We start from the raw sequence: 26,813 nt of genomic DNA, 5'->3' as shown, positions 1-26,813 counted from the left end.
TGCATTGCCCGTCGCTTTGGATGGCTGGCATCGGGTACTTAAACACATCCACCTTCACTACTGACTGCATCTTTCTGCTTGCCTCCCTCTTATTCACACACATTTTGTCTTCCAATATTTTTGTTAAACCCTTGAATTATAGCTGAAAGTCTGCACTTTGATCACAGCTTTCAAATCCACAGTGGTGTAAATTTCCACAAATGACCACAAAAATACACCAGAAAGTACATATTTTATAGTTCTTACCAATATTTGTATAAATAAGCCTTTAGCTCCTATAAATGTCTTAGACCTTCAAATACTGAATCATGCTGTTTAAGTGGTTTTAGAAACAGAAGCTACGACCTCTAGCCCAGACTACGGCTAAGCAGCCACGAGATCCAGCCCAGTTCTGTCTGACCTCGACTCATATCCCGTAGCTCTCGTCCAGCCTGAGCGTGCAGCCCTGCGGCAAGGTGAGCCTACCTTTACCATGACCTCAATTCAAACTGACAGCTGTGCAGCTTCACTTGCAACAGCAAAGCGGCGAAGCCAGGACGGGCTATTCAATTACAGTTTCAGAATACATTAGGAGAAACAAGAGGGAATCTTTTGTTCGTTTCTCAGAAGTTTCACAGGTACGGGGACATCTGAATTAAACAAAAAGCATTTAGTGTGTTAAACTGATGCAAAACAGAAAGATAAAACCCAAAGTTTACCTTGCTGTTGTAGCTTGTATTCAGTAGAGTAGGTCTTCCCAATAATGTTCCACACAGGCCGCAGGCAGCCAAAGAGCCCCTCTAAGAAGCCTCCCGACCCAGGAGGGGCTCTTTGGAAGTGCAGCTTGATGTCATCAGGGTGATGCGGGAGTTTCGGCTTGCCCTCTCCATTGTGGTCCATTGGACAGTCCCCCTCTCCCATATGCTCGTCCATGCCGCTGCCACATCCAACGTGCTCATGGGATGCCGGCGACCCAGCTTCCTCGTGGTCCTGCTCCTGCAGCTGGAGCACGCTGTTGTCAAAGTGTCCGCCTTCGCTCCGAGTTGAGTCCACGCTCAGGGCTGCGTTTGGTGGACTAGTACCGCCCAACATGGACTCCTCATCCTGGCCAGGCGTCTGCAGCAGGGGAACGGGCAGGTGTGTCGGCGGAGCGAGGTCTGTGATGATCTGAGGAGGTAAGTTGGATAGAGGGGCCTGAGGAGGCTGCGGTTGGGAGTTAGGCGAGCTGGATTTCTTCATGCTGTCCCCAACCACAGTGAGTTTGAGCTCCTCCTTCAGCTTGCCCACCAGTAGACTTGGACAGGAAGTCCAAGAGAGCACCTCAGGGGAGCTGCCCATGGTGTCGTGCATGTGTATGGGCTGCCCAGTGACGATGAGTGGGACGTGTCCTAACACACTGGTTTGTCTAAATGCTGAAAATCACCTGAAGAGAAAACCAGAATGAGAAACTGTTAACTAGATTAAAAACTACAAAAACAGGAATGCAATTAAATACATTTACATAACTATAGTCACCTCAGATAAAACATAATTAAAGCTGTCTGCATGATAGGACCCTATTACGTCCTAAAACAGACATGAACACCTCTCATGTCCTCTATTAGATCTGCAGGGATTGACAGAGCATTAATGATTATTATTTTTAGCTACACAGTGCAAACACTGCAGGGTAAATGATGTTGGAAATATCAGAAAGGCGGAAGAGACAACACTGCAGAATTAATACTAATAACTCATTTCTAGGAAACTTATAGGAAACAGTCGGCCGAAACCAATCACACACACCAACCGAGGCTTTTCTATTATCTCTCTGAAGCAGTAACACTGTAGACGGGATTAAAGACCTTGCTGTGTATTAGGACTGCTGAGAGGAAGACATCTGGCACGAACAGCCCATTCTCATTCTTAAAGCCAACAAAGGCCCAGGCAGCCGTGAACACGGAGGGTCAGAAACCGACACAGAATCACCAGGTGAAGATCTTTACCATCCTAATGTGTCTGTGAGTCAGGAAGGGACACAGCATTTAAAAATAAACGACAAAAAATATGCAAATCCTCTGTATGCACTTTTATATTTGGATTTTGATATTGTGACATATTTGGTAAATGCACTGGTGCTTTTATAAAGCTTTTCTACTCTATTTAAGCACTCAAAGTGCTTTCTTTCTGCAAGCCTCATTCACTCATTCATACAAGCACCCTTTTCTATGTCTAACTTTATATAACCTGCTTGCTCTTTATAAAACTCTAACTTATATCCTAACATTTACAACTTGAGGTTAAGTGTCTTGATGAAGGCTATTTTGACATTCAGATTAGACCAGCCCTGCGAAAGATTAACGGCTTGTCCAGGAAGTACCCTGCCTCTCGCCCCATGACAGCTGGGATAAGCATGAACTGGATGGATGGATGACATGATTATAATTCTTTGTTAATTGAGGAAATAAAATACCAAATCACACTGACAAATTGCCTATTGCATCCACAAATATTACACAAATACTTCCACGTCCACTGATGGCGACATGGCAAAAGCATAAAATCAAAATAATAATAATAATTTAAAAAAAACAAAACAAAAAAAAAACAACATTATAATTTTGTTGTGTTACATAACACTGGCTCACATGATCTGAAGGTTAAGGTTTGATAGTTTAATAACACTAATCAGGAAATAAATCTGAAAGATCATCCAGCTGGTGAACCCCGAGTAGAGATCATTTCATCATGCATACCGATCCAAAGGTTAAGCACAAACATTCATGCTCAAGCACTTTTTGCCTGATAACATCAGGCATAGTTAAAAATTACCAGCAATTTTGCAACGTGACAAACAAAACTATTTATTACGCAACAACAGAAGCAAAACTATCAACATTATTCACCTTCTGCTACCAATTTTGCAACTTTTAAAAGGATCAGTCATTTCCTAAAAGGCAGATTTTAAAGAGACTGTGGGGAACTTCAGGCAATGACTAATTTGAGTGCATTTACGACAGTAGGATGAAATATAATAAAAACTATGTTTGGATAAAAACATAAAGTAGTAAAAAAATTTTACTCCTGGTTAAATATTCAGCAGCAATTTCTGAATATTTTTAATATTATACTAAAATCTCTGTGTGTTTGATTACTACTCATTGCTTCTCAAATATAATATTATTTCTTACCTGTGCTGAAGCCCTTTTTCCTGTAAGTGTACCTACATTCATGATGTAGTAATTGGGTTTGTAGCCGCTCATATATAGCAGGTCAGTGTACCTGGACTAGAGGTGTTCTGTACGCACAGTGCATTTTTCCAACACTGCCACCAGGAGTTGCCAAAGTCAAAACCGGTCAAATCCTCCAGGCCGAGGCTTTAATTTGTTGCAAGTGTGCCGCACGCTGTGTTTTCAGACAAACAGATGGCCTTTTATCCACAGTCTGACTGTGTTCATCTACCCAAAAGGGGAAAAAAAGTGAATCAATCACTGTGTAAATGACACTTGAGCTTTTTCTCTTTTAAATCCACAAGGACAAAAATCCAATCATGCCTGAGCAAGCTGTAGAAAACAGAGGGTGTGGGAGACAGAGAGAGAGAGAAAGGGACATAGTGAGAAGCTGCACAGTGCGCACGGTCACAAAAGATCAAAGTCCAGGAGGGAGGAGACAGAGAGGCAGAGCAGTGCCCTGGCTCTGTGTTACGTGGAAGGAGGACAGTCATATAGTCCAACTGAAGCCAGCGTGGTTTATGTTGCTCTCTGCAGCACGGTCGTAGAGCTCCTCCACTTGGCACGGGTCAAAGTACAAACAAGCCCTGATTACTCGGCTGCAGATAAGTTCTCTGCAGACAAAGCTGCAACAGACCGCCTGAGTCCCGACTTCAAACTTAGTTTTAATCCCACTTTTATTCCAAGCTTCTGTTCAATGCTTTTTGCAAGTGTTCGCCAAAAGCATGTACTGTATCCGTGTATCTACTGGACGGGTAACATGAGTGGTGTGAGTGTGGGGCGGCTGCCAGGAGCTCATCTATAATGCAGGCCTGTCTCTAAGCAGGCTGCTGAGAGTGCAGGGGAAGGAGAGAATGCTCTCTCAGGTATCCAATAAATCCGTCCCTTCCAAAGCAGAGACAAACGAGCTGTACGAGCAAAGGCCCATGCTGTAATTCCACCTCACAAACGGCTCTCAGAGCTGGGCTTCTGACGTGGGCTTGCTGTGGGTGGAGAAGGCTGACTGGACAGAAACATGCACAGGAAGACCTAAAAATTAACACCTTTTTACTTTTTTGTTTTTAACTAAATCTCTTTCCAAACAACAAGAATCTTTAGTGCCTTTATTCTACAAATCCAGCACCAAGAACAGGAAATGGACCTCTTGCTCTTTTCCATTAATCTCTAATGGAAGATCTCTATGGGCGTAGAATCCCATGAATAATGTCTGTGCTGCGGGTTTCATTTCCACAGGCATTTATTTACAGGACTTTCCGAAAGAGATCGTGACTGAGTAAAAGGACAAACCGACGGAGTGTTTGCACAAACTCGGTGCTGCTTCGCAGAAGTACACAACCCACTTATTTAGCAGAATGAGTAAAATAAAGAAAGAAAGGGAGGAAGAGAGGGAGAAATTATCAGAGGCTGATCCTTTAATCCCTCTACAGGGCTCTAGAGACATGCTTGTCCAAACACAGACCCTATTCGGCCCTCCCCCTCAATTTATCCTCCACATAATTCCTTTCATTTCTTGCCTCTCTAAAGGTGACCTAAAGCCTAACAGATCATGACATGTACATGCATAGTATATAGATACAACCTTAAAAGAGCAGAGCAGCACTGCCGGATAAAGAGCTCACTGCAATTGGTTATTGTAACGCTTCATATCCGAGTGCATACAACAGCTGGTGGTGCAGGGGGATCAGGTTCAGGGAGCACACATGCTCACACACACACAAACACGCATACACAGACAGACGCACACATGCCCAGGGCGTGTCTGGCGAGATCCAATAATCCCACTACTCCCAGCAATTCACGGGGGAATGCAGTTTTTTTTGTATCACTCAGCAAACGCCAGTATGGTTGTTTAGATCCTGCTTCAACACTCTGTGCCAGCAGGATGTTCAGCAATACTTTGAGCATAAACGCACGTACACAGTCCACCCGCAAAACGCGGCATTGCGGGCGGCATCTGCGTCTCTGTGCTCCTCATTAAGAGAAGCCCTGCTGGGACCCATAGAGGGAACCTCCCTTCAGGTGACAGCTGCGACCCCCTGACAAAGAACCAATTTAGCCCCTATCCCACCACATCATTCACACGTTACCATGTCAACACAGCATCCGTCCTGACCTTCTGCTTCCAGTCGCACTCAATCTCATCCAACACTTGGAGAGGCTACAAGCGTGAAGGCTGTTGTTGTAACATGTGCTACCGTGTCTTGGACACAGAATGATATCTAGATCTGGATTTGGTTTTTAGAATATCAAGATAATGTCACTCAAGCCTTTTTTTGTTTACATTTTATACATATTAGCAAAGATGTGAACTGAAATAGCAACAAATCCTCTAAAAACATTCCAGGATACAGATACAGACGTGGATCAGGATCAAAAGTCAATCACGTCCAACTTTAGCCTAAACTCACCTCCGTTAAAACCTGAGCAATCCCGCTAACAAGCAGACAAACTGAACCAATCACGTCAACTCGTCCACAGAGGTCACGAGGACGAGGAAAACCATATCATTCCACTGATCAGTTCTTCAGCTTCCTTTTGAACAATAAGATGTCAGAAGAGAAGTAAACATCTCACTTGATGAGATACTGGAGGTTCAACAGCTGCCCTACAAACAAAATCAAATCGCACACATGCCTGCAGCACAATGAGGCACAGCCTTTCACATCCGGTCATTCCTGAGAGCTCATGTCTGGGAGGAAAGAAATACCTGCAACAACAGAGCACTTTCATGCCTCCCACTTCCCTCTTGTCTTGAAACAAACATGAGTGAGAGACAGATGGTGAGAGCAGCGCTCGTCTTCACTGAGCATGTGCTCGTCTTGGTTATTCTGGGTCATAATTGAACAGCTGAACTCTGATGTCTGTGCTTGTTTCTCTCCTCGGTGCACTCTATGGACTTTTGCGGCCTCTGCTTATCTAGCGACTAAGCAATGATGTGAAATTTGTAAACATGCTGCTCATATATTTCCATAAATTCCTCGGAAATGTGAGCTGCCCGGTCCTGATTTGATAGTTGGGGATGTGGTCCGACGTGTAAATCAGCTTTCGCTTGCTACCAAGGCCGTGAGTCCTGCCAGAGGGGATTGGACAGGCTGCCGTAGGTGGGTGAAAGTAATAATCTGCTGGTGTGGGGAAGAGCTGTGAGGGAGAAATAAACAAATCTGGCACAGCGCTCGGGCATCTGCCGTCACATGGCTGACATTTCCCACTAATACCCTTTTTTCATATTCTGATTCCCTCTGCTGACTCACCTGAGCGGACTTAAAATACCTGTTATTGGCCGAAGGCGAAAGCGGGTCACAGAACAATAATCCCTGCCCGTTTACCTGCCTGCTCAGGGTCTGACTGGCGTTGCTGGTGGAATAGGAACAAGGTCGAAGCTGCCGCTAGAAGCCACAGGGAAAGTGCCAGGTGGGATCATGTGTGATTGGGTTTGTTGTGAAGACTGGATTGAGTCAGGTGGAGGAGGAGGAGGAGGAGAGGGGAGGTTAGGTGCATGAATGAAAGTGGCAACGAGAGGCGATGAGTAGGAGGGAATGAAGAGTGAGTAAAAACAAACCCGAAGAGTGTGCTGTCAGCATTCAAACCCTCCAGATGACCAACAGAATGAGCACGACTGTGAATCATTAGCACTCCAAACACACACACAACTTGTGCCTCAAATAGCCTCATCTGGTACAAGCCAGAATCGGAGAAAATAAATAACTGAAGAAAAGCTTGTGCGCCATCGACACGTCACACACTCTCCCTCCAGCCTCTTGGCAAGGCTGCAGACAGCACTGCAACCAGGACACAATGCCTAAAAATCTGCAACTATCTGGCATATGCTCCTCTGCAAAACTCTCAAGGCTTCAATACGAGCCTTTCTAGTCAAGCAGACTCTCTGCTCCCAGTGATGCTTAGCAATAAAAGCTCTACAGAGGTCTATTTATGAATACTAACCACACTCCCACACACATCCAGATAGCTGATGAATTCGAACAGACAGAGAGGGATGGTGAGGCCAAGGAGACAGTGGAGGGAGAGACTGGCTCAGAGAAATGTAGATAAAGGGGGGGAAAAGCAGATTAAGAAGGCAAAAGGGACCAAAGAAGCTGTGAATGAGGCAGATAAAAAGGAGGGTGGACTGCAGAATGAGTGAAATCAGAGGAAAAATTAAGACGAAACAGAAAAACAGACGTTTTGCTGTTTTCCGTGGCTGCTCGCGGCGCGAAACTGTACCGACCACGCTCCAGTGGGAAAGACTCCCAGAGCGACAACAAAGGACACAAGAGGAGCCGGCTCCATGTGAACCGGGCCTGTCTGCCCTGCACGACCAGGAGACAGCGGCACGCACGCACACACACACACACACACACACACACACACACACACAATACTGCACAACAGGGCAGCTGCTGCCACAACAATTCCCCTTGTGCTCTTTTAATAGGGACGGCCTGCCTGGCCCGACAACAACAAGGAGAGAGACAGACACACAAACAGTGACACCACAGACAAACATGCATATTGCAGGAGCCTGCCTGTGACTGACACCGTTATAATGGCTGAAATATGAAAATACACAAAGCCCCAGCTAAAAAGAAAAGGAAAGAAAAGTGGGGCAAGAGACTCTAAGGGGATGTGGGTGGGTGTTGTACTACATGTTCTTCCTTCTGCTCAAAAAACAGCCTCTCTAGCACAGCAGAAAGCCCAGAAAATCAATACACATTAGTGCTCCTGTTATCTCCTGGCTTCATGCTTTCCCTGCTTGCTCTTAAAAACACAGCATGCATGTAAATCTAAGCAGTGAACCTCCCCCAATCAGCAAAGTCAGACACTCTGGAGAAAACCCCTCATAAACATGAATATCCAGCTTTTTATTTTTTATTTTTTTAATGCTCTCTTGCAAAAGGACGGCTGGATGTACGTATGCTGGAGTCGTCCCCTCCTCCACCTCCTCTCCTCTAAAGCCTGGCTGCTGGCTACTCATCTTGTGTAGTTACATAAACATGCTTAGTAGCAGAGGACAGAGGTGGGCACACACAGAGCTCTCCTGCTGCCAAGTAAATACAGAGGTTGATGTAAAGAGCTGCAGGAAAGTCGAACATGGCGAAGCGGACAGGGGGACGTTAAATATGCGAGAGTTGAGAATGAGAAGCAGTGGAAGGAAAGTCAGTGTGGTTTGGAATGACCGTGACTGTACACAAAATACATGTGGCCCAGATAAGTCAGACTGAGGGGGAGTTATTTATTTATCTATTTATTTATTGTTATTATTTATTGCATTTGCTGGCAAAAATAAAGCAAGTGAGGGCGGGTCTGTTGCCCTGTATCTTTACCTACATCCCACCTGTCCTTCAGAGGACACAGAGAAGCACTGCATCAAAAAAAAAAAAGAAAAAAAAAAAAGAAAGAAAAAACCCAAAACCCAGCAGCGGCGTCACCGCTGATCCTAAAATAGCTCCAGCACGCATCAACGCACGACCGCTCAACACACTCCTGCAGCACTGCTACTGAACAAATACTGACATGTGCTCTATACACACAGACAGACTCCCTGCAGATGTGCGATGTGCAAAAGAGACAAATCATACCCATAAGCATGAGAAGGACCAGTACCTCCACATTACAGTGCTTCCACTCAGATGAACGGCAAAAGACATAGCATCAGCAGATTACTCACAGCAGACACGGCTCAGATTCATGGTCCTCTCTCAGCTAAGGCAGGGATGTGTGGAGGGGGGAAAAAGCCGGGCGAGAGGAAGACCGAACTGACAGTCGGGATTCAGAAGAAAGGAAAAAAATAATAATAAAAGAACAGGAGTGAGGGAGAAGGCAGAGGATGGAAGATGACAGACATTCCTCTAACTCCTGCAGCACCTGGGCTGTGAGTGGGAGGGTGGCATAGTCACCGGGACGATGAAGACCTGCTCACGTCACACTTTTCATGAATGGAGCCGTCTGACGCAGGGAGGACGCCGCTCAAAGAGCAGAGGAGATTTTGGGGGGGGGGGGCTTGTTGCACAGACTCAGAAAGGAGGAGGTGCAAACGGAGATGAAGAGGAAAGCAGAGGAAGAGAGATGGAGGAGGAGGAGGAGGGCGTGCATTTCAAAGCAGCACCAGCTGGGAACAGAAGGTTAGGCTGCGGTGGCGTCTCCGTAAGTAGGACAAACTGTTTTGGCACAGGAGAAAATCCTTTTGTACCAAATCAGTTCTTTCACGCCAATTGTGTCAAAATCACAAATGTCTGCAGGCTGGATCCAGTGAGGACTATCCATTTGTCATGAAATACTGCCCCCCACCCCCCTCAAAAAAGAAAATTGGGACAAAATATCTTGCTTTGCAATCACGTCCGGTGGAAATTAATCCCTCTGCAGCGCCAGTGTCAAATAACAACACATGTTCTTATTTTTCAGGCTTTTAAATAGCATGAAGGGTTTGCTAAAGGTCACAATTAGCACAGCAGTAGAACATTTATAAGCTGAAAGTCAGAACCAAATAAATGAGTTAATCTAACTAAACTGAAGTCAAGATGAAATAATCTCTAACAAAAAAGTGTTTTTAAAGGAATTAGGGACCACCTTAAACACACTTCACCAGTGTGTTTCATTAAATTTGCAATTTCTCCATTACAAAGTATTTTTACTGTTTAAATGGTAAGTTTTCCCCCAGTCTTTCTGTGTTTATAAGAATATGGAGTAGAAAAGATCCCTGAGATTATTGAGAAATATCAGCAGCATCACAGCTGAGCAGGGAGCAGTGCGGATTAAAAGCAATGTCTTTATATGAATATCTAGCAATAAAACAGAACTCTATGAAACACACATCAATATCAACCCACTCACATATTCAGACAAGATGCCTTTAAACCCCATTTACCCCCACAGGTGAGCAGCTGGAAGAGCCACACTTCTATCTGTACTCTCTAAGCAGACTTTCCTTCTCTCTTTGGCCTCAGATAAAGGAAGAGGTGATCAGTGTTGATGAATGAGATTTAGCTGAAAGCACAGAAGTATAATTTGAGCTTTCAACACAAAATAATAACTTGTGAATAACCCTGATTAATATCTTCTACACAGATCCGACAGCCAGGCTTGCTCCACTTCCTCAGTCACCTTCTAGAAGCCATCACTGGAAAGCAGCACTTCAAAATATCAGGAAAACTCAGTGAAGAACAGTAAAGACACTGAATAAGGACATTACAGTGTACCAATACCACCTCTGTGATTTTTGTCCTACAGAATTACAGTTAAATGAGGTCACATCCCATTCATTACACACATACACAGCTGCACTATGAACACATAAAACCACACAAGCAGTCAGAAATGTTCCTGTAAACTGTGGTCATGTGACTTCAGTTATCGAATCATTATGACCATTATAACTAGCACAGGGTGTAAATGCTCTGCACTGCTGCTCTTTCTCTATATTACATAATAACTGTTCCAGTACAGTTTAACTTCAGGTTCCTGCACAGGATGCTTTATGCATGCTCTCCTCATTTACATAAAACACCTAAATCTACAGCTGAAATTATTAGAAAATGTATCAATTAGTTATTCTACAGGCAACAACAATGCAAAAAAAAATTACTGAGTATCTACATATACTCAGGTAAACAAGATGGCAAAAAAAAAAGTCCACTCAAAGAACTCAGGGCACAGTTTCATACCGAAGTCCTTACTGCAAAGGCCAGGCAATTACCTGCGTGTCACTCACTCTCTCTCTCCTATCCACTCTACACTTCCCTAAGTAACAAAGGCCCAAAATGCTAAAAAATGTAATAATAATAGTAATAAAAAGAATAATCTTACAGCAGTAGGGGTTTAATAGCTTCAGGGCTGAAAAACTACGATAGTCAGAGAGAAAATAAAAAGGTCAGAACGTCAGGTTGTTCTTTTCTCTCACCAAAAGGTCATCTATCGTCTCACACAGTCTCTGACACCCTCCCCTCAGTGGGCACCATCACTTCGGCCATTATACTGGTCAGCACATGCTTGTGACTTTGCATGTGTGTGAGTGTGTTCATTTACTGACCTGTCAGGTGGTTTCTGACCATGTCAGAGGTCTGCAGAGCGGGAACTGGATTCAGCTTCTCACCTGCAGCATAAAGACACACGGAGCGGTGAAAACGGGGTTCGTGCGAGCAACATGTTCCACTTTAAAGGCTTAAATAAGGACAATGCACTGTAAGCATGATGCGCAATTGGAAATGCTGCCAACTGCAACATTTCCACAGTGACATTAATAAATCAACTCAACGGATGAGTCACCAGATGAGAACGGCACCCCCCTTTCCCCAGACTGCTGAGGGAAGGAGGTGCAACTAGGGCAAAGACAAGTAGCGGTGGTGTATCTGTCTGTGAGTTTGTGTGTGAGGAAATGGCACAGACTGACACTGACTGCAGCCAGAGGGAGTACATCAAAAAAGACTGATAGAGAGGGAGGCCTGCGGGTGAAAGGAAAAGCTCGGGGAACAGATGATCCCCCGAGTGCTCTTTTTTCAGGCCAAAACCTCTGGGGAAGAGGATGCTGGGGAAGGGCAGCGGGAATGTAATGATGCATTGAGAGTGGGGGGGTGGGGGTTGGGATATTGGAGCCGCATTGTCCAATCTCTATCGTAAAGCCACACCCCAGCAGGGGTCCCTGCCAGAGGAGGCAGCCTGGTATCCTGGGGCAAATAGAGGCAGAGGCGTCCAAACACTGCCTATTAATGGCGTGAAATGACAGTGAAATGAGTCACGGTGCAGATGGCTGTGGATGTAAGCTCTGACATTAGGGAACGGTGAGTGTGTACTACTGGATTTGTTAAAACTGCACTTTTGTGATGCACGGTTTAATAAGTGATATGTCAAGCAGTCATCCCGCCCCCGACGGGAGAGAGAAAGTGAAAGGTATTCTTGCTGTGCGGGTAAAGATACACAAGAGTTCTGGTTAAATATTGACAAAAAGGGACTTTCAAGTATCAACGGGGAGCTGGAATAAAATTTTGGCTCTGTTTGTTTAGCGGGGACAACAAACTCTGCTCTAAAGCTGAAACTGAATTACAAAAACACGCCAGAAAGACCCCGAAACAAAGTCTTAAATCCGCTGCTTCAGTTGAGTTTAAGACATGTCTTCTATAAAATCCTCTAGTACATAATGGTAAAAAATATAAGTTGAAATGTCTTTTGCCACAAAAACACAACCTACACTTTTGGAGCTTTATAATAAATACAGTTATAAAGTCATAGCATGATTACAGCCATTGAAAGCCTCTGTGTCTGTTTGAGCAGTGATATGTTCCCGTAGATTTATTGAGACATAAATTCAAATTGCTTTGTGGTGTATTTAAGGACACCACAAAGCAGCACAAAAACTTAAAACACTGTGAGTCAAGGCTAAAATCAGACCTTGCCTTTAGATTTAAAATAATTGTCTCATTTAATTTCCTCCATCTAACTTTGCTAAATAAGCCTTGAATTCATTTTAATGTTAATGTTCCTCAAACTGAAACTTTTGGTTCAGGTTTTCTCCTGAAATGCTCACAATTTTCATCTCAGCAATGCATGAAGCACAAATAAAAAGGTTACAATGATAAAGTCATTAAAAAAAATTTCAACAAGTACAAGACTGCACCATGTAGATCAAAGCAATGCACAGTACTTTACCAAGGTTCAACATAAATTTTACTCCTAACTAGAGCTGGGCGATAGAATGATAACGATATGTATTGCGAAATAACTTCTTCTCGATAGAAAAATTAAACTATTGCGATAGACCTCACCGCTCTTGTCCTCTGAGAACAGCCAATCCAAATTAAGTAGCGCAGAGCTGAACCAATCACAGCCGCAGTGTCGCGTCACGTGACTTGTTATGTACAGCACAAGTGCCAAGCCGCACATGTGTATTTGTTTGGGAAGCATCCAGCCGCCGTGCCGCCCGAGTAATGGAGGAAATGAGTGTGCCGACTAGAGAAAAATCAACCGAGCGTGACTGAAGGTTACCGAAGAGAAAACAGATGATGGTTCCAATGCCGGAGAGATTGTCGAACGGAAGAGCCATAGAAGTTCCGTAGTGTGAAGGTATTTCGGCTATTTCAAGTCTGACAAAAAACAGAGTAGCACTGTAAATTGTGCCGAAAGCAAGTCTGGAAATACAATAAAGCCGTGCATGCTCAATCGCTGACTGGAAGCGCCAATTCGTCATTCGGCTTTTGTCAGACTAAAGTAACTGTTAAAACTGTTTGAAAAGCTAAGCTATACAACAAGGAGAGATTGAGAATTTCCTTTTAGTTCTCAGTTTATTTGATATTGACAAAAGTTAGTCAGTTTTGTCTGTTCTTCTGTAAAACAAATAAATATTTATTTCTAGAATTAATATTTTGTTTCTAAGTGGAATTGACAATTTAGTCTGTTTCGTTTGTTCTATTTTGAAACTTAGACGCTTTAGCGGCTGCCTTTTGTGTAGTTTGCAATATTTGCCTTTATTTATCTGAAAAAGTCTCATGTTCCTTAAGTACATCTACCCTGTTGAACTTATTATGGGAAATAAATATTTAAATCAAAACAAGCTGCTGATTATTTCACATTTTACTTGTGAGCAACGGCACATTTAAATCTTACAAATATAGTTATTTGGCTTATAACGTGATATAGATCGTTATCGCCTGAAATGGGAAAAAAAACATATCGTGATATGAAAAAATCTTATATCGCCCAGCTCTACTCCTAACACAACTTTGTTTGACCGTTTGCAGTGCCAGTCAAAGGTTTGGACACTCTCAGTGATACTGGAGTATTTCTTAGCCTTTCATTACATTGACTTGCATTAAATAATCACAGCAACAACTACTGAGTTCTTCAGTGACTACAGCAAGTTTAGCTTTCTTCACCAGCTCAACTTGCAGTGGGTCAGTGAAGTGTAACATGAAACTGTGCCTTCTTCCATATCATCTGCTCCTAGCTTATTTTTCTAATAACTGTTTGGGATAAATCATCAACAGCCAAGTGAGAGGAAAACTGAAGCACAAATTTACCTTTAAAGACACCCAGGTCAATGTGGGGCGCCTCGAATGCTTACAAACTTTAATCCTCAGCAGTGGCAATGTGCAGAGTCTGCAGTGGCTGTAGGACAGACCTGACCTCCCTAAGGGGGCCCCACCTGGCTCCATTCACTCCTGTTCCAAGCAGCTTACATGATTCTGTTTAAACAAACCTCATGACAACATTGCAACCCACTCAATGGAAACAAAGAGGAGTTATCCTTCTGATAGCAAACAAAGGAGGGGAAAAAAGGAGAAAGACAACCGGACAGCAGTAAATGGAGAAAATAATAATGATTAATTATAATGCTAATTTACTAACGTAACCAGGGAGCTCAACTTCCACTAACATCACAAATTGTTAAAGCTTTTATTTACACACACATAATGCCTTCAGTATGAATCTGAACAGAAAAAAAAAACAAGTTCAAAAACAAGTTCAAAATCCATCAATCCATTCATTCGCTTCCACTTTTCTTCTCACATTCACTCCTGCATTCATATCTAGGGCTGTGCGATATGACCAAAATCTCATATCCCGATATAAAACATCTATCATCCGATAATGATATAAATCACAAAAAATTTAATATTTTCTGTAAATTCTGCGAATCTCGGGTAGGTGCACTGTTTCCAGCTAGGCGTCTTGTACCTGGAGTCGAGTGTTTTAACCGATGCATGAAACTACACGTTTTTAGACATAGGTTGTAACGGTCCTTTGTGAGTAATTATTACACGGCGTGCTGCGGGGAAAGCCTGTTCTAACGTTTGAGTCTAAGGTTTATTTCTTAGCACCTGACGGCTCTTATTTTGCTTCTCATCCATCAATACTCTGCATACTTTTTCACGTGATTGCGTTTACTTTGAAAATTCTCAACAGGATCTTGAGCTTTATTGTGAAAGGGTTATGTGGAAAATAAACAAGCGGACATGCGGTGGTTTTACCGTCGTTGTTGCTAATGACAACCTATAAAAACAGGCGCTTGTCCGTCTGTAGTGTGGTTATATTAAATATAAGAGAAAGAGAGAACTTTAATATAGCCACTACAGTGACCATCAGAAAAATATTGTAAACAGTTAAACGATAGCGTAAAATGAAACGATAGACGTTTTTATATCCATCCATATATATCGTTATATCGAACAGCCCTATTCATACCTATGGGCAATTTAGTATTTCTACTTAACCCCACTAACTGCATGTCTTTGGACTGTGGGAGGAAGCCAGAGAACCTGAGGAGAACCCACGCAAACATGGGGAGAACATGCAAACTCCGCACATAAAGACCCTGGCCTGATGGTGAAATTGAACTCAGCACCGTTTTGCAGTGAGGCAACAGTGCTAACCACCAAGGCTGGACACTGTGCTGCCGAGCACAAAGTTCAAAATCATTTACAGCATTTTTCAATGAGCACATTTTACAACACACTGCATTTTTTCCTCTTGTCATGTAGCTGCACAGTTAAGTTTATTCTTGCTACAAATTATGTTAAAACATTTTTTAAAAGTACTCTTCTGTCCAACAAATAAAAAGCGTATTTCAGTTAGTGAGGTTATGGTGATGACTTTCGTCTCAAGGGCAAATGATCAGATCTGTGGTGTCTAGCCTTGATTGATCGCCACCAAAAACCAAAATCCACAGCAAAAACTGTTTAAAATGCATAAGTGGGTTATCGTTTATTGACTTTTATGATAACTTTTATCATATCAGTGAAGCCCCTAGTTAAGGAAATCTAAAACAAGATCATGAAATCTTTCAGAGTACAGGATATCAAATGGAAGAAATAAAGAAGGACAAAAACAAACAAAAAAATCAATAAAGACGTAACTAGAGAATATTTGGGGTTTTGTTTGTAAAGTTGTATTCAATATTTATTACAACCTCCTCACATCCTGCGGCCTATTACTTGATTCAGTTTAGTACAGTGTTTCATACCTTGGTAAACAATAGTGACTCTATCATGTCAAGCTGTAAAATAAACTCACTGCCCCATATGAGGATATACTTTCTTAACGACATTTACTTTCTATTCAAAGATGATTCTTAGTTCTTCTACTTATCAGGTCCAAAATGTAAACGTTCAGATCTATGGAAGATTATTCCTACCACAGAATTTTTCATTTATTTTTCTTTTTGCCGTTCTGGAGTCAAAACAAGTACGCAAGTTAAAAATTTGGGATATCTAACCTTAATTAACAATAACCCAAATTTTCAAGCTAGGTAAAGGTTTTAAATGCATCTAAACTAAAAACAACTCATTTTCCCATCCCTCAGATTTTTGTATGTTCCCTCCGCTGATTGCCCAGTGAGAACAGTAAAAGATAACAATCTGTCCAGTTTCTTTCTTCCTCAGTTTATAGACGTTTTGAATACTTAGACAACCTTTTCAAAATTTCCAAAGCAAATAAATTCACAGAGTCTGACCTCCGTTTCTCAGTTAACCTCATTCCAGCGGTTGCAGCTGCCTCCTGCTCCGCCTCCATCACCGGCACACACGAGGAGCCGGTCGGCGCTCCATGTGTGTCCTGGCTTTGCCTCCGAGTGCGACGGAGCTGTAAACCACACTGGCTCACCTCTGTTATGCACACTCATTACTATTTCACCAGCAGGGGAACAGCAGCACTGACAGCTCCTGTGTCCTCCACATTAATAAGAGAAAAAGCAGCATCGCCCACATAAGCTTACAGTGGTTTACCTTTCAACCTGCCAGCACAGACACGCACACACAGCTATGATTACAGACAAACACTTCCATCAAAGTTCAGCATATTTACTTACTGTGCATGGAAAGAAAATAATGCAACCCATCGCTATTGCCACAAAAACCTCCACACTTAAGCAAACAACCACCTGTCATAAAAGCAGGGTGAACAAAAGCATTGTTCAGCTCCCCGGCAGATGAAAGAGAAAATCTTTATGTACTTCTCCTTTATCAAGGATTACATCATTTCCTTTCATGAACACATTTTTTATTATTATTATTTGGGAAGTCTTTAAACATTTATCCTCTTCTTCAGTCTTGTGTACGAATCTCTAGACATATTTAACTTTATATTTAAAAAGACTTGGCTTGAGCAGGAATTTATATTTGTTTCAGCCACAAAAGTAGACTTCACCCGAAACAGAGCCGTCATTAATACTGAGGACATAACATGAAGCCATGAATATCAGCGTTTGGAGTGATGAGTGATGAATGGGTTTGCATAAACAAACAAATACTGGGGGTTCAATTTAGCTTAAATTTGACACGAGAGACATGAGATTGGTTACCAACGGACTTTATACATATACAGTTGTGTATAGAGTATTTACACCTGTGGGTAGGTGAGCATGCAAGCATTATATTTTCAGTAAAACTGCAGGAGACCTGAAGGACGCGTTCAAAGCATATTAGCAAAGTGATGCATTATGAACAAAAATCAATAAAGATATGTGATACAAGGTAGCTCCAGGTATCATTAGCTCAGTGGAGTAACAGTAAAGCTGTTTTCACATATGAACCGGCACCCTGAGCCTTTCAACATTACCCGTTGTAGCTGCATGTGAGAATACAAATGTGTTTAACCTCCAAACTTCCCGAGCGTAAACTGTGTCTGACTGCAGCCGTATGAGCCAACTGTCCAGTGAAATCTCAGCGAGCGAGCATCAGACGTCAAAGCCAAACAGGAGTGGGAGCGCATCTGAGGTGGATAATTAGCTCTGCATGACCCGATTCGCCTGACACTGACCCAAGCTTTTGCAAAAACAGTTTAGGAATAATCAGATTAAAAAGCAGATTTTTAAGTATTTGGAGGTTGTTTTTTTTTTTGGGGGGGGGGGGGGTTTAAAGGAATGAGAGAAAAAAGAGTAACCCCCAAACTAACATTTTAAATCATTTTTTACACCAGTTCTTGTAGTAACTCAGTTATATTGTATACTCACACTACCCATGGTTGCTTTGTACCATGATCCTGCACTCACATTCTCATTTATAGAAGCTGTTGAAAGCTGCTCTCACAGGGCACAGTGAGGTTCATGATTTTATGCATTTTGTGCTTTAATTGTTTCACACCCTCTCATGTGCCTTTTTGATTTGTTAATTAACACAATGATTTTCACAGGCATGCCCGAGTCCAGCTACACCACATCCCAGCTCCCCTCTTCAGTTTGCTGAAGTGGGTCCAGGCACGCCGATGCGACTGATCTCTCTGGTCAAACAGACTGGAATTTGGCGTCAATCATGCTTTCGCACTGTATGGATTGTTAACAAAACGACTTTAACTGCCTGATTGTGTAGTGTGAAAGTTTGTTATTAAAAAGCAGTGTTAACACTTTCACCAAATTCTTTTTTTGGTGGGGTTACGAATCCCATAATTTGTGCGGTCCAGGGTCAGCTCAATGTGCTGAGGATGTCAGATGAATCAAAGAAAAGACTTGTAAAAAAAGGATCTGCTCTGAGTGAAGCCCAATTCATGGTCAAACCTGTTTGGCCAAGATGGATGACAGGAAACAAGCCGGCCATGCTGATTGGTCAAATTTACAAAGCCTGCATGAGTGAGGATGAGTGCCCACAACAGCCTCTGATTCTGGGAGGCAGATAATGCTTGTGAGATTAACATCCTCAGCCCACCAACAGCCCACAGCTTGACCAATCCGTGCCGAGTGGAAATTACATAACAATGAGCGTTCAACACACCCGCAGGATTCTGCTGACAATCCATCTATGCTAGCCCCCTCCCCTCTTTATCATGATGATGAGTAGCAGCACATCCTCCCCTCCCAACAGTGTGCACCTGGTAATCCCGAGCGTGATTTGTGGGATTGCGTGCAAAGCCATAATACCAAACACGGCAGCCAGTCTTAGATAACATAACTTTTTGAAGGTTTTCCAGCCTTCTTGCCTCTAATTATTTCACATAAAGAGAATTTCAGAAGCGGGACGCACAAAGAAGCAATGTTGTGTTCATTCAGACCCCACTTCCCTAGAAGGAATATAAAAGAGGAAAGAGTGCAGGGTTACAGTCGGTGGCAGACAGTGGTGGTCTGAGATTACAGCTGTGCAGCTGGGAGAGGATGCTGCTGCTGCTGCTTGGTGGGGTGAGAGGTTAGAGAAAAGAAGTGAGGTCACAGCTGTGCAAAGGCAAGAGGAGACTTAAGGGCAAAGCACGGACATGATAAAGTACCCGTGCAAAATATACTGCATATATATTAGTTACATTCACATCTGAATGTGAAATAAAGTGCAAGGGAGAAAATTCCACATTCCTGCACTCTTGTTTACCACTAATACATTTAATCTATGACATTACAACCAGATGATGGTCACCTGATGCATTTATTAAACATTACAATTTAATAAATGCATCAGTGGTAAAGCGAGACCGCGTGTGGAGTCGCATTTAATTGTTTTTGTAGAATTTTATTATGTGCGCAGGCTGCTGAAGAGTTACATGGTTAAATTACTTTTCTGTTAAACTAAAGGGTTAAGCAGCCACGCTGTACTTTTAGCTAAAATTTCATGTGAAAACACTGCCTAAGATGCTTTTGTGCATACACTGCATTATTAATATTGAGCTCTAACACTGCTGCTGACACCTTATGGCAACGGATTCACACTTTGAATTAGGTGATCAGTGACAGACGCTCACTGGAAAAGGAGGATGGAAAAAGCTCTTCATTTTGGTTGAACTAACACACGCTGCTGCCTGCGAGCCGCAAACACTGATAAAGCCTTCAGTTTTCTTTCTTCTGTATCGTCAAAAATATCATTAGCGCAAATTTCGCTGGAATCCTGTGATATAATCTTGAGACTTTATGGCCTACCGCCAGTCTGTAAAATGTTTCCAAGCACCCTGATTTATCACAGACGTTTGGTTTCAGCCCTGAACACAACTTAATCAATTATATCATTTCAGATTAATTAATCTGATAGACTGACAGTGTAAAAGTAGGACTGCACCAATCTTTAGTCCACCACGGCCCTGTTATTTCAAAATACGCAATTTCTGTTCTTTAGAAAAAAAAATTTCTCACACCTTGGCAATTAGGGCCCAAAGGCTATTTACCGTTTTAAATTATTTATTGTTTTCTAATCAAAAAAAAACAGCAAAAACATCGACTACTCCTATAGGTAAATACCAACTTGTTTGGCAGTAGGCAGATATCAGTCAATAAAGCTAAGGGTAAGGCTCAGGTATTGTTCCATCTCCACCTAAAACCTAAAAATATTCCATTTAAAATCAACCATATAATAAATCAAATGAATAATAAATTATTTTTCTGCCATTCACCATCAGTAGGACATCCCAGTTTAGTCCAACTCTTCATCAATGGCGACCCAAACCCTGTGCAGCTGATTATTTTGGTGATTATCAGCTAATTCAATGCATCACTGTTCAAGTTAAAGAAAGAAAAAACACATCCATTGTTTTCTAAAATCAATATAAATATTTTTCAACATCTAATTTGCCTCATTTGTCATCCTTTAGTGGAAATGTTCTTCACGTGGAGTTTGCTGCACACTTGCACTTTGCGACCAATTTTGAGGAATTATTCCTGTTGCATTGAGCGAGCGTTACGTAATCCGTGGGTAGCTGTGCATCGCTGTTATTCATACATTATTCTAAAGTTGCACACATCAGCAGTCGGAGGTGCTCGAACGCACTCGGCCTGTATGACTTGTGCATGTGCTCTGGTTCTTGCTCCTCCACTCGTGTGTGTTAATATGCTCCCCATGAGGCGCTGCAGGCTGTGGTAATTATAGAAGCTCAGCTAGCACACATATCACAAGAGAGATGTGCATTTAAAGCAGTGCACTTTTAGCATGAACACAGCCCTATATGCATGAACACAAACCAACGGATATACCGAAGATGGCTGTGCAGATATTAAACGTCGTGCTGACTGCCTTTTTATCAAACTCTGTAAAACAGTTCTCTAAATAAGTCTCAAACTTAAACAGAGCTGACAAATGCACCTGTTTTCTTGACTTCATATTTCTTCATAATTTTAGCAGCAGAGTCTGGACACACTTGGGGTTCAGCAATGCTGCGTTAATCTACCCCCACCCCAACCTCACGGTCACACAACTGTAATACCCTTGCCCAAATATAAAGGGCTTAACCCACTTCTTAATAAAATCCCAGTCCTCACACACGCTGACCAGCAGGGCGTCTGCGAGTGTGTCAGATAAACTCTTTGGCAAACGATAACTCCATTAATGCCAACGGGGACAGACGAGCCCAGGAGATGGAAGATGATTGCTTCCTTAACCACGCCGAGTCGTCATTATTGGCATTTAACAGTCTGATATAGATGTAAGGCGTGCCCGCTCTGCGTGTGCGCACAGCAGGCCAAGGATGGGATGGAGGCAGGGCCTGTGGAGTGCAGACATTGTTATTACCGAAATGTCACTCAGAAAGAAAGGAAGGAAAGCAAGGAAAGGAGGAGAGGGCCTGAGGGTGGGCGAGCGAGTAAGTGGATACAGAAAGAGTGGGGAAAGAGAGTGACGGGGTGGCGGTAACACATTCATCTTCATATCCCTCTTTTAGCCCAACATTTGCTGTTTGGCTTTTTCCACTCAACTGCTCTTCAATGGCTGCGCTGCCTGCAATGTGAGGGCTATTTTTAACAGCTGTTAGGCTTTCTGTCATGTTACCTAATCAAACCCACGACAAATCATTTTTTTTATACAAATTTGAGAGATTAGGACATAAACTGTGTTTAATCCCACACTCTGGGAAATTCACTCGTTCCAGCAGCACAAGGGACAGGAAGAAAAGGTGAATTAGAGAAATATTAGACAACAATACAAATAGAAAATAAATAAATAAGAAAAATAGTGACAAAAATGATGATGATGAAGGACCACAGTGGAGGACTGAGCTCTAACAGTCTACTGCTATCAAAAGGAACCAAGACCTCAAAAGCAAAACAAGTCTGGACGTCTTCTCTGGAGTTTACAAAGTGAAACCAAAGACCTTGTCTCTAGTGGGAATCAAGGAGCATCAAAAGTGTAATTTTCTGTGCTTTTTCCCCCCCTCACTTCATTTCAGCTCCACTGTTATATGGTGACTTCCGCACATTTGTAGTGTTTCTCCTCTGCTCTGTTTCACTGCATTATGATGAAGAATGCTACAGAGCAGAGCAGACACATTGAGCAAAGCAGGTGAGAGACAGGTGAAGTTAAGATATCTAACTTGTCAGGATACTGTTACAATGCAATTAAAGCTTCCAAGCAGGTGTTACTTAATCTACACTTAGCTGTTGTCCACTGTTCTCCACTCAGGGCAATGCTTTTACTCTTCCCTGAGTAAAAGCACTTTTTTCTGCAGAATGGAGCAACTTTGTGTCTCCCCCCCATGACACAATTTGTAACCACATGGGGCTCATCAGCTTTATCCCTCTGTCATTACTACAGCCCTCCACATCACCTTGTTCTTGAAAATTGTTACCATTACACTTCTCCATTCCTCAAGCATCCTCTCACTCTCCAGGATCAACATGGTCAAAAGTTTTACTGCCTTGTCTCCCAAACATCTCAGGTGATGGGTATGTAATGTGGACCAACCACTTTTCATCCTCTTCACAGGCACATTGACTTCCTCCTTACTAATCCTCTGCACTTCCACCAAGGTCCCTCCACCCACCCTTCTTTTGCTCTCATTTTATTCACTTATCAGCTCCTTAAAGTCATCCTTCTATCTTCTCAGCACACTCTCCTCACTCGTTAGTCCATTACCATCTCCATCCTTAATCACCCTGATCTGCTGCACATCCTTTCCAGCTTGATATCTCGGCCTGGCCAATCAATATAAATCCTTTTCTCCTTCTTTGGTGCACAGCCTTACATAAAACTCAAAAATGACTAAATATGTAGTTTTTATGACGACAGACGAGTTTCTTTAGACATTTAACCCTTTCCAATGTTGGGAATTGCACCAGACGTATATAACCGTTCATAACTGGGGGTAGCACACTGCTGACAACAAATTTTAAAAAAATACTTTAAATGCTACATCTTACGAAACACAACAATGAGCTTATTTATTAAGCCCGATAAGACACCGAAGCTGCTGCTATATAAATGTGACCCAAACAAGCAAAGCGAGTCTCCAGGGCTGGGATTAGTGAGCTCAGACCAGCTGCAAGGCTGCGTTGCTGCTGCTGCTGCTACACATGTCAATTACATAAATGCAGCTTCCTGTCTCTGCGCCAGCATCGGGACCTTATTATGCTCTGCTGACGCTCCACTCCACTCGGGACTCAATAGCTCAGATGCGCAGGTACTCTAGAAACAAACGCCCTGTTGTAATGCAACACTGTAACCGTGGAGACCGATGTCTTTAAGAAGACAGGATTTAAAGGTCGAGCCATGTAAAGCAGGGGCGGGCAGTTAATTTTTCCCAAGGTGCCACATGAGAAACTGGGACTGATGTGGAGGTTCACACCAATGAGCTGCTAACACCCACAACAGTCCCAGTTTCTCATGTGGCCTCTTGGGAAAAAAATAGCTGCCAATTCCTGATCTCAGAGATAATAAAGGAGGAATTCAGTGTTTTTGCTGTGGAAAAACATCCCAATTACAAAAAAAATATGTCCTGGGACAACTTTCAGGTGTGGATTTATAAACAGTTGGTGGACTAGCTGTATGTAGCACATCACATAGCTCCCTAATGTGTTTTGTTTTTGTTTGTTTTGGGGGTTTTTTTGGGTTTTTTTTTTTTACAAACAATAAAAAAGCTGCGTGTCAGAATCTCACTTCTTTTCATAAAAAGTTGATTGATGATTCTATTTTTCATATTAGACAGGAATAAAGCCAAAAGGCAAAATTTCTGCATATTAATTTTCTGTCAGTTCACTAATCAGTCAGCTAATCTGTTCTGCATGCAGCCCTTTAAACAACAGTTCCACCAACAGCTTGCAAGACAGGTGAAAATTCCAGGAAGTCTTTCAGGAAATTACACGTCACACCTATGCGAGTGCACATTGTTGAAATGAAAAACAACCCGGTGCTTGTTAGTGGCAGTTTCAATGTCATAAAAAATATACTACAATAGCTTCAAATGGTAGATTGGCCCCACATGTATAGATGCGACACTGTAACACCACCTGAGAGGTGCAGTCTCCAGCTCGGAGTCACCTGGGGGGGGGACCACATTTGGCTGATTAGTGTCGAGTGTGACCTGTAACTGCACCACAGACAGGCAGCAGTAACAAGGGAGGCAAAGCCATTAGTGACACATGTGGGCACTTACTGGAAACATCCCTCTCAGCACAATGAGGGTGGAACACAATGCTGCTGCTGCTGACAGCCCACAGCAGCCGTGGCTCACATGTGCGACGCCTTGTGCCGCCGACTGACTGTCAAAGCGTGTTGGCACAAATGAAGAACCCAAACGCTGTTGTGACATCATGAAAGACACATGAATGATGGCGGCTGATTTGTGTCAGATGGCTCCCGCTGCGCTGCTCATGGAGCGAGCGTGCAGGGTAAGAGATCCACACCATCTAAAACTCAGTCACACGCTGCCAGTTTATTAGGCACAGATTGGTCCCGATTCAGTTTTAGGCAACACGGGCGCTGACGAGGGAGGCGATTAATTACTGACAAATACACATCCAAACAGTGTCCACAGCTGCTAAGGGGCACGCCTGTGAGGCACTTTGGTTAACATTTTTTGCACTTAAACCAATTTTATGGAGCAACTAAAGTGAGTTGATTGAGATCTAAGGTTGTCTTTAGGCTCTACTCATGGATAAAGTTTTAAAAGTAAATAAATAAATCCAGCATTTTTTTAGTTAACCTTCATCTTGCCAACTGGCTGACATGCACCAACACAAAGATCACTGATGAACTACAATCACGTTATACAGCAGTTCACTTCAGCCATTCACCTTTCATTGATTTCTGCTGAAGTTCAAAGTGAGCATAAGAATGGGGAAGAAAGAGGATTTTAGTGACTCTTAACATGACATAGGTTGTTGGTGTTGTTGTATTTCAGAAGCTGCTGATTTCCTGGGATTTTCCCACAACACCATCTCTAGGGTTGCAAAGTGAGCAGCAGATCTCTGGGTGAAAATGTCTCACTGATATCAGAGGAGAATAAACCGGTAGCTCTGAGGTGAGAGGAAGGTAACAGTAACTAAAACAGCCACTTGTTACAACCAAAGTATGCAGAAGAGCATCTCTGAATGCACAACACCTTTAAGTAGCTGGGCTACAGCACCAGAAGACCGCACCAGTTGCCACTCAGCGAGCATCTCGTATCAGTGGTTCAGGCCGGTGGTGGTATAAGGGTGTGTGGGATTTACCACACTCACCACAGTTCGTACCTTTTTAATACCAGAAGAGCCTCACTTAAACACCACAGTCTACCTGAGTATTGTGGCTGACTATGTCCGTCCCTTTATGACCACAGTGCACTCATCTTCTGATGGCTGCTTCCACCAAAATAACACACCGTGTCACAAACCAGTTCACTGTACTCAAATATATCTCAGTGTCAATATAATAGAGCACCTCTGAAGCCCATTAAACTGCAGTAGCAATATGACCAGTATTTGAGAGGAATGTTTCCAGCAGCTTTTTGAATCTATACCACAAAGCATTAAGGCCTACCTAACCAGCTACTATCAACCGCTGTAAGACATTTATCCCCTTTTTTTATTAGCATGACTTGCAATTCTCCCTATGCTCAGAAGTCTTAACTCTAGTGAGGACCAACAAAACCAGCTACACATATTTCCCAACACATCATTAACAAACCACAAGCTCATTTAACTTTCATTGAATATGTAAAAAATAATTATTAGGGCTGGGAGGAATTAGTGGTGTACAGATGACAATTTAAAATAAATGATATTCAAAGTAAATAAGCACCAACCTGTCCCATCCTGTATCTGTTTCTCTCTTTAGCCACGTAGTCAAAAAAAAAAAACTAAACTAAACAAAACTTCAGTCTGAGAACTCAATAACAAACATTTCTTCACCAGCCTCTATAATTTCACCTCCTCTCCTCAGCAGCCTGTAATTTCCTCCCTCTCCTGGGTCAAACACAGGCTCTCTGTAGCTCGCTATTTAACGAGATTGTGCACTTGGTTACATAATGACGGCGAATAAGAGCACTAACCTCACCTATACCTGCCGTGTGACTCCCGCCGCTTAAAACCACGTCTGTGAGGAAGCCACAGGTGAAGGTGGTAAAGCTGCTGAGGACCGGGAGCCGATTTGTGGCTTTGATTTCATTCATAAACACTTTCAGGACCAGTCGTCGCGTTAGACAGCAGTTCAGTGACAGCTGCCCCGGTCGGCACATTACAGCCTCATCACCCCACCAACAAACCAACAGACCGGAGCGTTTCTCTTCACCCTCTTCACACATTAACCTCCTCTCGGTAAATGTCCCACACACAACCCGGTTTCTTACCCTTCGGCGCTTCTCCGTCCCTCACACAGGTCCGCCTGTCGTCTCCGGGTCCATCTATTTACTGTCCACACAGAATGGTACGGTCTAGTCTTGTGAGCGTCACACGTCACTTCCGGAGCCTCTATAACCCGTGCACCTGTAAAGCTGTTCACGTGGTCAAAGATCGTCTATGTAGTGCGTGACAGCACAGGAACGTGAGTTTCTAAT

The 26,813-nt window shown here is 42.9% G+C and overlaps 1 protein-coding gene across 8 annotated transcripts in view; it reads right to left on the bottom strand.

The window, feature by feature from the left end:
- Positions 1-26,813, bottom strand: part of map3k13 (mitogen-activated protein kinase kinase kinase 13) — a 38,137-nt gene that overhangs the window by 10,729 nt on the left and 595 nt on the right. For 2 of the 8 annotated variants that reach the window (XM_005723332.1, XM_005723339.1), the window contains exons 1-3: positions 26,607-26,681; positions 11,212-11,274; positions 699-1,402 (exon numbers count right to left, since the gene is read on the bottom strand). In XM_005723332.1, coding sequence (XP_005723389.1) covers positions 699-1,329 — 631 coding nt within the window. In that variant the 5' untranslated portion in view covers positions 1,330-1,402; positions 11,212-11,274; positions 26,607-26,681. Of the gene's footprint in view, positions 1-698; positions 1,403-1,823; positions 1,843-6,514; positions 6,536-8,789; positions 8,811-8,853; positions 9,112-11,211; positions 11,275-26,606; positions 26,682-26,813 lie in introns of those variants that run through there. The other 6 variants (XM_005723333.1, XM_005723334.1, XM_005723335.1 and 3 more) reach the window with 6 other exon arrangements.

Source organism: Pundamilia nyererei, unplaced genomic scaffold (genome assembly GCF_000239375.1).
Source record: "Pundamilia nyererei isolate P.nyererei 1_Seehausen unplaced genomic scaffold, PunNye1.0 scaffold00009, whole genome shotgun sequence".
In the NCBI taxonomy this organism is placed as follows: Eukaryota; Metazoa; Chordata; class Actinopteri; order Cichliformes; family Cichlidae; genus Pundamilia; species Pundamilia nyererei.
This window is presented reverse-complemented; position numbering and strand designations above follow the sequence as displayed.